This window comes from Nanorana parkeri, unplaced genomic scaffold, assembly GCF_000935625.1.
Source record: "Nanorana parkeri isolate BGI_ZX_2015 unplaced genomic scaffold, ASM93562v1 scaffold94, whole genome shotgun sequence".
Lineage (NCBI taxonomy): Eukaryota > Metazoa > Chordata > Amphibia > Anura > Dicroglossidae > Nanorana > Nanorana parkeri.
The window spans coordinates 1,547,895-1,559,476 of record NW_017306362.1 but is presented as its reverse complement, the minus strand read 5'-3'; the positions used below and the strand labels follow the sequence as shown (position 1 = coordinate 1,559,476).

Sequence of the window (11,582 nt, the reverse complement as noted above, 5' to 3'; positions counted from 1 at the left end):
TTTTTTTTTTTTTTTTTAAATAAATGTTTAATACATAACAAATGGTTCCCCCAGGACTTTGGGTTTTCTAAAGAGCCAGCAAAGCAGAAGCTGCCTGCCTTAAAACTGGCATTGTCTGGTTGCACTCACTGCTCTGGCTTATTCACTTGTGTAAATATTCTCCTTCAGCCTTTTAAAGTGGAAGTAAAGTACATTTTATTTAAAAAAAACAGAAGGGGGTCCTGGAGCTTTCAGCCATAAGGTTCTAGTATGCACGGCATAGTCGCACATTATGGCAGACGTACCTGCCAAACCTCCAGTGCTGCGCTCCTCCCTTGCTGGCACTTCCATCTGCCTCCCGGTCTTCTTATGGGATTTAAGACTTTGCCCACTTCATTTAACTGCCACGCATGCGCACGGGGGTTACTTCATCTCGGCATGCCAGGTCTCTGTGTACAGAGAAAAGAATGCTTGATGGGAGCAAGAAGCTTTTATGGCAGAAGAGACTTGCACAGTCACATCAAGCTTGCTGATTGGCAATCGTTTTTACCGGCATATTTACTTCCACTTTAACTCTGTAGACAAAAGGCATTTTGCAGCAGGTGGTTCCACTTGCTAGATAAAAAGAGAAAGAAAATTAATATAGTAAATGCAGTTATAAATAAAAGATGACTACTCTTAGAACAGTTGTCTTTTAAGTAAACACTCCACCCCCCCCCTCCTCCTGAGTGCAGCCTACCTGGTAAAATACTCACCTTTATTCCCTCTCCAGCAGTCTTCACCTTTGCAAATAAGAATGAGCCACGGCCTCATTCATTTCTTTAGATGTGTCACACATGGTTGCCTCCAGCCATTCATTGGAGTACGGCTCATTCAAAGGAATGAATGGGGCCTTTGTTTGTGCTTTAATAGGATGTGACTGGGACGTTTTCTTTGCAAAGGTCAGGCACAATGAAGATCAGGAAGGTAGGTAGTGTGTTTTACCAGACTGACTGCAGTTGGTGGATATTTAAAGGATGCTTGTCCTTTAAAAATGCAATTTTTCACACTTATCTTACTTTACCTATATTTTTAAATGTTATATAATATTTTTTTTCTTTAGCCCTGATTATAAAGAACACATGTACAAAACCTCTATACTCTCCCTTAATCGATTATTACTTACTGCTTCATTTATTTTGTCTTGTCATAAGCCCACACGGTATCTGGTCACTCTGCAGTATTTCTGATTCCTGTCATACATGTTGGTTATCACTGGCATGAAGCCAGCGATAACTATGTACAATAACCTACGTACAATAAAATGAAACTTTGTTTTTATTTGCTCTGAAGGACTTAATTTTACATGGGTCTTCCTACAAGGATCCAGTTTCATTACAGGTATAGCTTTCAGGTGAAAGTTTCCCCAAGTGTCTCTCTGGAGCTTATGGAATTAATGGATTGAACAGGACAGTTCTATAATTTGCTTATTTATGTGTCATGTGTGCTGTGGAATATTTATCAGACTAAATTACTAGCCTTATACTAAAACGAAAAAGGCGACTTCATACATTGAAATTAACATTTCCTGAAATTCCATAAGAGCTGACTGCAGTGTTATCTCTACAAAGAGTGCTTCTTTCATAATTCCAATCCTCATATGTTTTCTTTACAAACATATGATTGCTGCTGATTTAAGTGTCTCCTTGTTTTGTGATTTTCTGTTTGTTTAAAAGAGGAACAGAACTCTGGAAGCCGTGTTTTTTTAAAAAAAAAAACTCAGGGAGAGGAAATAGGTCTGATTAGCAGTATTGCCTGTGGACTCCCCGCAGTTAATCTTTACCCACTCATCATGCCTTGTTCTGCACCGTATCTCTGGAGGTGGCCATATTGGTAGAGACGTGGCTTTGCTCTCTCATGTCAGAGCCTCCACTAAAGAGAATAGTGAGCGCTCAGTAGTCAAATCGTCAAATCTCACTCCAAACCTCCAGAGACTAGCAATCGGGGGCAGCGGAGCCTTAACATTTACACTGCAGGTATACAGTTATGAGGTTGTGGGTACAGGAGTGCTTCACATTCCAGGAAGTGTCAGGGGCGTCCCGAGGCCGGGTATCACCCGGAGCGGTTACCGGATGACACCCTGCCAAGACATAATCGCGCATGCGTGGGGATCATATGGATACCTGCCGGCGTCCATTACCAAGAGAGACGAAGGGACAGTCACCCGGCGGGATAAGGTATGCCGCCGGGTCCCCTCCTTTCTCCTGAAATTGGCGGGCTCCCGGTCCATGACAGAGTGGCCGACTTTTCAGAGGATGTGACACCAAAATGACTCTCAGTCATTTTGGTGTCACCCCCTCCAATGGTGTCACCCAGGTGCGGTCACTGGAAAGTGTACTGCTATTTTTCAGGAGGCATTCTGAACAACAGGTGCATTTTCCAAGGCACTGCTTAGGTCCAATTAACATTTCTTGATCTTCCATATAACATGGCAAATCTTTACTTTGTGAGATCGGTTCCGCCTAAAGTAATCTAACCAATGGGCCCTGTGAAAACTGATGACCTCTATAATGAGCAGATAATAAAAATCACTGAAATCTTGCCAACCTTATTTTTATTACAAGATTGTATTTCTCTTTTACTTGGCACTGGTAACTTGCGCATATTGGAGCCGGTAAGAATCCAGTAGATACAGCTGTGTGGCTGTCACCGCTTGATTTTTTCATGGTTACTCTAAAGTTGACCATACACCTGCAGATTTTCTGCACATTTTCTTTGGTCAGATGGAAAAAGTGCAACAGATTCCTCCATCTACGCTCAACTGTGTGGAGGGAGAAATCTCCCACTGGGCCAAGTTTCAGTATCTTGCTAGTCGGCCCTGCTGGCTCTCAAAATACCTGAACAATGCCTACATCCAATCAGATTGTTCAGGTATTTTGACAGCCAGCGGGGCCGACTAGCAAGATACTGAAGCTTGGCCCAGTGGGAGATTCCTCCATCCACACAGTTGAGCGTAGATAGAGGAATCTGCACTTTTTCCATCTGACCATAGAAAATCTATCGGTGTATGGCCAGTTTTAGACATGTTGAGGTTGTTACCTGTTGTGGCCAATTTCAGCCCGATAAGGTAACCGTCATCATGTCTGCAGGTAGCAGTGGCCTCCCCCATGGGAATTTCCTTTGAGGAAATAGTCTTCCGCATTTGATACAAGGCTTTTAGATTTATATCTGGATTTGTTCTGTAAATATTGCAAAGTTTTTGTTTTTTTTCTCCAAGAGCCGATACATTTTGTTCAGAATGAGTCATTTCCCTTAAAGGATAGGGTCAGTGCAAAGCTTGTCAGTCGTTGTAGAGAACCAACAACTTCCCTAATTGCAAAAGTGATCAGTCTTCTGCCTGGCACCTACTGGGGAAGGAAACCTCTCTACAGACACTCCATAGAGTTCAAGTAACATATTCCAATTCATAGCTGCTAAAAAGCCCGCAGGTTCTTTGACTTTGACCAGCAGAATAAATACTAGAAAACATAAATATGTTTATTCACAGGCCAGGTGCAATTCTAATTTTTTTTCCCCCAACACACCAGAGTCCCTATAGCATGTAATCATATTTAGGCATATTTGCTTTTAAGGCAAGGCCTCATTTATACCTATGTAGAGTCATGTTTATGCTTTGTGGTTATTGCTGAATTCTGCATTCTGCATGGTTTGATTGGTGGTGGCTTTGGAAGTGATTGCATGCTCATAGAGTGGTAACATAGTACATAACCTCTTACATTGACAAACAATTTCATTTAATTAAACCGGTCGTTAGGGAAATGCTTGTGAAAATGCAGAGTGTCTGACTAATGCTAAGCCGCTGTTTTTTAGGTGTGTATACACCAACGATCAAAAATGGAATATATTTATTAGCCCTTAGATGTGGTGGCTGCATTCGTTTTTCTCTTTTTCAGGCTCTTCTTTCTTTACTTTATCTTCTTCTGGTGACCCTGCCAGTAACATACTTCCTGTCCTAGGGTGACAACACTCACTCAATGTACTGTATCTGTGGAGGAGTAAAGTTGTCACTCTAGGGGTAAGGTAGGTTTTAGATGACCAAGTAAGCAATATATTGTGTCTCAGCTGTGGGGGAAGAATGCACAAAGTTTATAATTTCATAGTTGTTTAGAATTGAGCCTTTACTGCTGTTGTCGTATGTATTATGATCTTTAACTAATGTTGTTTGTCCGGCTGTGTTTATTCTTTAAACTAGAGTTTGGGTAAAACTTCATCACCCATTGTTACCCCAGAGCACAAAGTCAGCAGTAGGAGGAGTGAAGTCCGGTCAAGTTTGGAAGGCGATTCTGCTGAAGGTTTGTTCATGGCCTCATCCCCGAAGTTTAGGAAAGAGACAAAAGTGGAGAGTGTTCCAGACTGTTCCGGAGACCCTGGTGAGTAATTGGAGAGATCACATCCACTTAATGCTTTCTGAGGCACCATTCACACATTAGTGGTTTTCTGCTCATTTTCGTACACACGGAAACAAGCTAAACATAAACAATGCCTTCCAATGTGCATTGTTCAGACTATAGCTGTGTCCACGTGGTACGAAACCGTGCGTCCCACAAGATAGTCCAGGAAAACAACATATTTTGAAGGGGATCCTGTGAGACCCCGAAACGTTGTGTTTGATGCATCATGCTATGTTTAATGCGTCAATAAATAGACGCCATTGATTTGTTACTTCTAGTGCCGGTGTCTGTTATTTTCCTGTGATCATAGACGGTTGCCATCTGTCGACAGCCACAGCACCTATTTTTACACTATGGAACAGCGGTTTTGAGTGTGATGGGTTCATGGACTGTGTCACAAGATAGTCCAAGCGAGATTATTTGAACGGATTCCGCACATTTGCAGCTATAGTAATAGGCCCAAGTGCGCAGAATCCACCATATGTAACGCCATATGTGAATGGAGCCTGACAGTTCTCTGCTTTCCTATATGAGATTTTGTGAAGGGAAGATGGCTGTGTGTTTGAAAATATTCCTCCCCTACTATGCAATTTAGCTTTTGAATAGCTTGTCTGATAATCTCCTGAAACTTTTATAGTTTTAAGTTTATGAAGCTTTTTACAGAAGTTCAAGTCCACTATTCTTTAAAGTGGACATCTATCAAATGTTAACATACGACAATCTTGTTGGGATAGATAAACAGTAATAGAAGGGCTTAAATACTTTCATTTTGCTGTAAAAACATCTGCCCCAGGTTCTCTTTAGTGCTGGCCCCATTTAAAGGCCTAGTTGATGGGTCACGTGATTGCTTTTGAAGTGAAAGCTCAGAATTCAGATTAACGATTCTCTCCATCAGAGATCAGTTGTCTAGGTTTGTAAATGTAGGCAGTAGTGCAAGGTGCACAGAGCACCATTTTCCCAGGACAAAGTATTTCAGCGTTTTTCCATTAATCTTTTGATTTATATCAACAGTACAGTTTCATTTTAAGATATTTTAGAATCACATAAAACGGTGTGTTTCTGTCTACAGATGATCACATCTGCCTATTGGACTGCATTGTGGTTGATCTACAAGACATGGACATCTTTGCTGCACTGAGGGATCCCAGAGACTGTGCTGAAGGCCTGGAGAAATCCCAATCTGTCCTCTTCTTCCCATCATACATTGTCAGACAGACAGGTGGGAGCCTTTTAACTGAGCGATGTCGACTCAAGCTTCAGCTAGAGAGGAATCTGGATAAGTAAGTGTCATTTTTTTATGGGTGCAATTTATTGTAAATATCTTATGCATGATTTTGAGGAGAAATGAATGGGTCGATCTGTGCTATCTTGTAAATTTAAGGCACATACAGGTACCAGCATAGGTCTTCAACCACCTTCTAAAGTGTTGCAGGAGCCTCCCAATCTTGGGCACCGCAATATGGAAATATCTATTTTGGCATGTTAAACAGAGCTGTGGTACACCCCTTCCCACCTCCTGCTTTAGTTGATCAGTGAAGCTAGCCATCAATGTAAGGGCTTGTGTAGGGGTCGACCGATTATCAGATCTACCGATAATCTGGTCTGATATTTACAGATTTTTCAATTATCGGTCAAAGTGACCGATTATTACCAATATTAAGAGCTTGCAAAATTCAGCCGGTTCTCAAGAAAGCGGCCGTAATTTGCACAGTGGATGCCGCTCTCTGGCTGGCATCCCTCGATCAGCTTGTCAGAAGCCGGCAGCTATTGAGCTGCTGGCCCTGCTCGAGTATTTCGACAGCAGCCAGAAAAAAACACAGTAAACTGGAGGGTATAGTGAAATTGGTCAAAGCTGCGCACCTACCTGCCACTTCACAAAGGAGGATGGACTTGTCGAAAGTTGTTGTTGGATGGGGTTAGGCAAACGGCCCACCTTCTCTTTCTATTGCAATCTTTATCAATGTCATTTGAAGAGCTAGAAGTGTCAAAGCTTCTACAATGCCTGAGTATCTATTCTGCCTTAATAAGTTTCTCTGTCATTGTTACTGGAAGTGCCTTATACTTGAGAGTTGAGGTCTGGGTCTTGAAATCAAATTGTAAAGGCTGCTTGTTTGGCGTGGTGACTTACTGGGGCATTCGTCAAAAGAAGGAAATGTCAGTCAAAAAAAGGAAAGTGCGACTGCCAAATCCAACGAAGATTTAGCAGTCATAATTCCGTCTTCTGACCTTTTATTACATGGTTGGACACTAACCAAAAAAGGTTTGTACATCCGTTTGGGGTGGTTCAGTAAGGCATTTTCAACACTGGCGGTGTAGATGCCCTCAGAAGCTGTGTGAAAATTCATAAAAGCCATCGGACACTTTCATTAGAAATACTGACGTCTTTTATTTTGCTTTTTTTGATTTGTTTTTTCTGCACTTCTTCTTTTTTTGCTGAGCAAAGAAGAACAAAGGGGACAATTCACATGTTTGTATGTATAGTATAATGAGGAGGAACTGTTTTCTTCATTGCTTCTCACAGTTGAGGGACCTGTTTCTTCAGTAGCATGGAGCTCAAATGTATGGCTTCCTACTGATCATCATTCCAGACTCAATATGCTCATGGAGCCTGGGAAATATCAATTAAAGAATGAAAGTTTGGATATTTGCTGTGGGTTAATGCATGCTGTCAGAGAACGTCCAGTCTCTTAGATTTAATGTATATATTATTATTTTTTTCTCCAGAGAAATAAGTCACTCGGTTCCAGATATGTCCATTCATGGAAGTTTATCATCTGTCCACTGCTCACTGGATCTAAGTAAATATAAACTAATCAAAGGCCTGCTGGAGAATAATCTGGGGGAACCTGTTGAAGATTTTATGCGACCGTATGACTTGCAGGATCCACGTATTCACGTAATTAAAAAAAAAAAAAGCCTCTCTACTTGGTATGAAATCTATTTCTGAAAAGCTGTAGAGCAGTGGTGCCTATTAGGTTGATTGCAATCTACTAGTCGATCGCAAAGTGAACACTGGTAGATCGCGATCGGCTCACTGACCTGTGTCCTGTCCTCCCGTGGTGCTAGTGCGGCTGAATGTGTCAGATGCCGCAGACGGGAAGGGGCGGGACACCTCTCTCCGTGTGCAACATGGGCCACATTCGGCCACACGAGCACCGCGGGAGGACAGGACGCCGGCACACGAGATGAGACCTGGAAAACTGCTGCAGTGGAGGTGAGAAAAGACAGACAGGAGAGAGACAGCAGGGAAGAGAGGCAGCAGAGAAAGTGAGAGAAGAGACAGCAGAGAGAGAGAAGAGACGGCAGAGAGAAGAGAGACAGCAGAGAAAGTGAGAGAAGAGAGACAGCAGAGAGAAACAGGGGAGAGAGCGAAGAGACAGCCAAGAGAGAGGGCCGGTTCACACCACAAAGTCTCCGTTCCAGAGTGTTCGGCCTCTAGAACGCAGAGCCTCCTGGTGGCTGAAGGATTATTCCATGTCATAATAATGTCAGCTGTGACCTGGAACAGACATGCAGATCAGGAGCTGACCTCACTAATCTGCATGCATGTAGCGGTTCAGTGACTAAAGATGTATTGAAGCTAGAGATGGCCAGGCAAGTAGTATTTTTAAGAGATCAGTAATTGAAGCTTCCATTTAATGACAAGTTCAGGATAATTTTTAAAGCAAAGCCAAGCAATTCCTCAGCCTTTTAACTGTCTTTCCTCTTTACACCTGCAGACCGTTCTAAGTGGAGAGGTCTACACTGGAGTGTCTTTCCTCATTGATATGGTGAATGTTAGCCTGGAGCTTCTTGAGGACAAAGAAAAGGAAGGGGTGAACCATTCATTGGCTCGGTAAGAATTTTTGGTAAAGGAGTATTGTTTAGTATATTTAGTATTGTTTGTATAGTAACTGTCAGTGAGAGTTCACATGTTAAGGATAGCAGTCATTATGCTGTACTGATCCTGTACTTTTATTTTTGTTATCATTTAGGTTTGACTTTAAAAAGTCGAAACTGCTTTTTGAGAGCTTTTCAAACCAAACTAATTCCATTAACCTGGTCTCCCATTCTATGATGGCTTTTGACACTCGTTATGTTGGCCACAAGCCAGCCGCTGCTTCTAAACCCAATGTGTTTAACTGCATCCTGCAACCTTCCAAGAGCAACAGCAATCCTGGCTCCCTGCAGATTGAACTGCACCACAGGTGAGAAAGGCAGGCGTAGCTAGATGGCACTCCAAAGTATTTCCATGTCCGTTTTCTGTATTTATAATCTGTTCATAATCAATGAATTCTGTACAAATATGGATTTTCCTAGCAATATCTGAGAATAAGTACATTTTTTGTTATGTTTTCTTTATCTTCTAGGTCAGTTTAGCTTACTTCCTGAAGCCTGGCTATGATCTATGCCAGAGATAGGCAAACTCCAACTATGGTGAAACTAAAAATCCTATCATGCCTCTGCCTTTGGGAGTCATGCCTGAGTCTTGCAATGTCTCGTGGGACTTGTAGTTCCACCACAGCTGGAGTTTGACTACCACTGATCTAAGCAATCGTCCTAAATTTAAAGAAAATCGGTTATGATTGGGCTTATTTAAGAATCTGAATATTCAGACTTAAAGTGACTCTAAACTCAGGAGTTAAATCTTACAAATGCATTCAAGTACCTTCATTTTTAACAAAAATGTATCTTATTTGTGTATCACTCGGCTGTAGACCCTCAAATCATCTCTGATTTGGTGCTGACACTGTCCTTCCTTCTGGACGGTGGTTACTTTTGATCCCCATGGTCCATGTGTGTGTGTTATAAAGTAGCCACTGCTCCAAGCTCACTCCCGGGATGGACTACAACCCCAATACATTTTAGTAAACTAAACATGAGATTTAAGTCCATCACGGGAGTGAGTTTGGAGCGGTGACTACTTTACAACTTAGTTGTATTTAAAAAATACATGTAAGGTTTTTTTATGTACATGTTTATGGTTGAACAATGATCTTTATTACTGTATTTGCTGGCGTATAAGACTACTTTTTATACTTAAAAACATCCCCCGAAAATCGGGGGTCGTCTTATACGCAGGGTATACATTGTATACCTTTAGTTTGTTTGGGCCAAGCTGGCCCAAAACGAACATCCCTAATCTGTCAGCCCGCTGGATGTGCGGTAATACTGTATGTACGGTAGCTTCGGCTACATACAGTATACCGCGCTGAGCAAATCACAGCGAGCGATGTACACAACCGCTGCCAATCCAAGCAGGCTTTGTATTCATTAATAGAATACATTGCTCGCCGTGATTGGCTCATGTATGTAGCTGAAGCTACCGCACATCCTCCATGATGTTTTTAAATAGTGTTGCCACGGAAGTGGGGTAGTCTTATATGACGAGTATAGCCCAAAACCTATGTTTTAAGTGGAAAATTAGGGAGTCGCCTTATACGCCGGCAATACGGTATCTGTTTGGAGTTGAGCTTTAAGATCGAGTATTCCGATTCTTTCACAAATTCAACAGTGAATGGTTCTCTTTCAGGCATTCCTTATCAAATCCTGTTCTTAATCTAATTGTTCTACTTAAATATCAAAGCATCTCCTGGCCATATATTACAATGTAGATCTTTTAAGTCAATGATTGTTCTAGGCTAAATATCAGAATATGGTTCTTATGTAGGTGCTATGCAGAAATGTCAGGGTCTGTACATGTTTGGTATTTAATGCTTCCTAATTTTTCCCATTACATCTCTGTTCTCTAGATCAACAAAGGACACCTCCTGCTACACAGTCGTCCTGAACAATCTGAGAGTGTTTCTGATATTTGACTGGTTAATGCTTGTGCACAAGTTTCTACAGACACCAAGTGACAAATTAAATCATGGCCACCTTCTTTGGGAAGACAGGTCTGGCACCACTGTGCCTGTGGTCCCAAAAATTGTGAAATCTGGTGTTGTAACCAAGAGGTCATCTGTACAGGTGACTCCAGAAAAACAGCTTGAAGTCAAAATCAACGTTACTGGTGAGAGGTCTCTGTGTGTGTTTTGACTTTTCATTGTGGGGGCTTTTCAGCTCTGGTCATTACAGGGCAGGCTTAGAAAACCTTTCACCATCTGCTGCAAAACCTCAAAATCCAGCCAACCCTGCCAGCCTTTGGCATTTGCAGCAGCTGGAAAGCTATAGCTTGGAAAGTGGTGGAAATGGGAGCAGTTTCTTAAAGTCTGTACAGGTTTAGCCTTGTTTACTGTGAAAGTCAAGTCTTCAGTCCTCTCTGGCTAGCAACATGCAAACCTTCATGCCCCTATGTGGTCTTTATTAATTGTACATATTTTGATACTATAGAAAAATATATTGTTGAAAATACGTAGATGAAAATCTTTTAGTGATTTCAGTCTGTTGTGGCTTTGAACATTTATTTTTAAAAGTTGTTGGTTGTGATCCTGATTTCTCTGACTTTCTCTAGGGACGGAGTTTGTTGTTGTTGAAGATGCATCTTGTGTCGACACAAATGCTATCATCTTGAAAGGAACTACTGTTCTCACCTACAAGCCGAAATTGGTGGATCGACCCTTCTCTGGCAGTTTATTCGGGATTGAGGTATACAGATATATTTATCTCTCTCTTTTTTTCCATCACTCTCTCTTGTGTCATATCTGTCAGTTTTCCACCCATACATCTTTAGTTGGAGTTGATTTTTTTTAAATTTTTTACCAAGGCATTTAATATCTTATTTTGTTGTTATGTTTAATATAAAGAAAGAAGGCCACTTCCTGTTTTAGTAGAGGACTATTGGGTTTGTTTAGCTGTACACACTCAGGGAATGTGCAGCAGCTTTCTCTCTGCTCTACTCCTCAGTGTTCCACTTCCCCTTTCTTGGCTGTTGGCTAGATACTAAATTATTTTACCATGCGACCCCTTCTTCCCCCTCTGCTCTACTGACCTATGTACTGTATGTATGGATGCTCATCCACTGGGGCTCCTTCTCCAGTCCTTATCTTCTGCTAGTGCACTATCCTCTTTAGGATCTCTGCTACCCTGTTTTATTGCCATTCTTCCCCATGTTATTTTACCCCACGGTCCTCCTGATTGTAGTCACCCTTCTGCTTCATACCCATCTCTTATCTGTCCATTAGCACCCATTGCCTGTACATCTGGCTGTCACTTCTCTCCTCTTCTGCACTCTTTCTGCTTCCACTGCCTCCT

At 41.8% G+C, this 11,582-nt stretch overlaps 1 protein-coding gene across 1 annotated transcript in view; it reads left to right on the top strand.

The window, feature by feature from the left end:
• Positions 1-11,582, top strand: part of VPS13D (vacuolar protein sorting 13 homolog D) — a 174,940-nt gene that overhangs the window by 41,061 nt on the left and 122,297 nt on the right. The window contains exons 25-31 of the mRNA XM_018552637.1: positions 4,211-4,388; positions 5,479-5,689; positions 7,134-7,305; positions 8,129-8,244; positions 8,384-8,596; positions 10,142-10,401; positions 10,843-10,976. Coding sequence (XP_018408139.1) covers positions 4,211-4,388; positions 5,479-5,689; positions 7,134-7,305; positions 8,129-8,244; positions 8,384-8,596; positions 10,142-10,401; positions 10,843-10,976 — 1,284 coding nt within the window. The remainder of the gene's footprint in view (positions 1-4,210; positions 4,389-5,478; positions 5,690-7,133; positions 7,306-8,128; positions 8,245-8,383; positions 8,597-10,141; positions 10,402-10,842; positions 10,977-11,582) is intronic.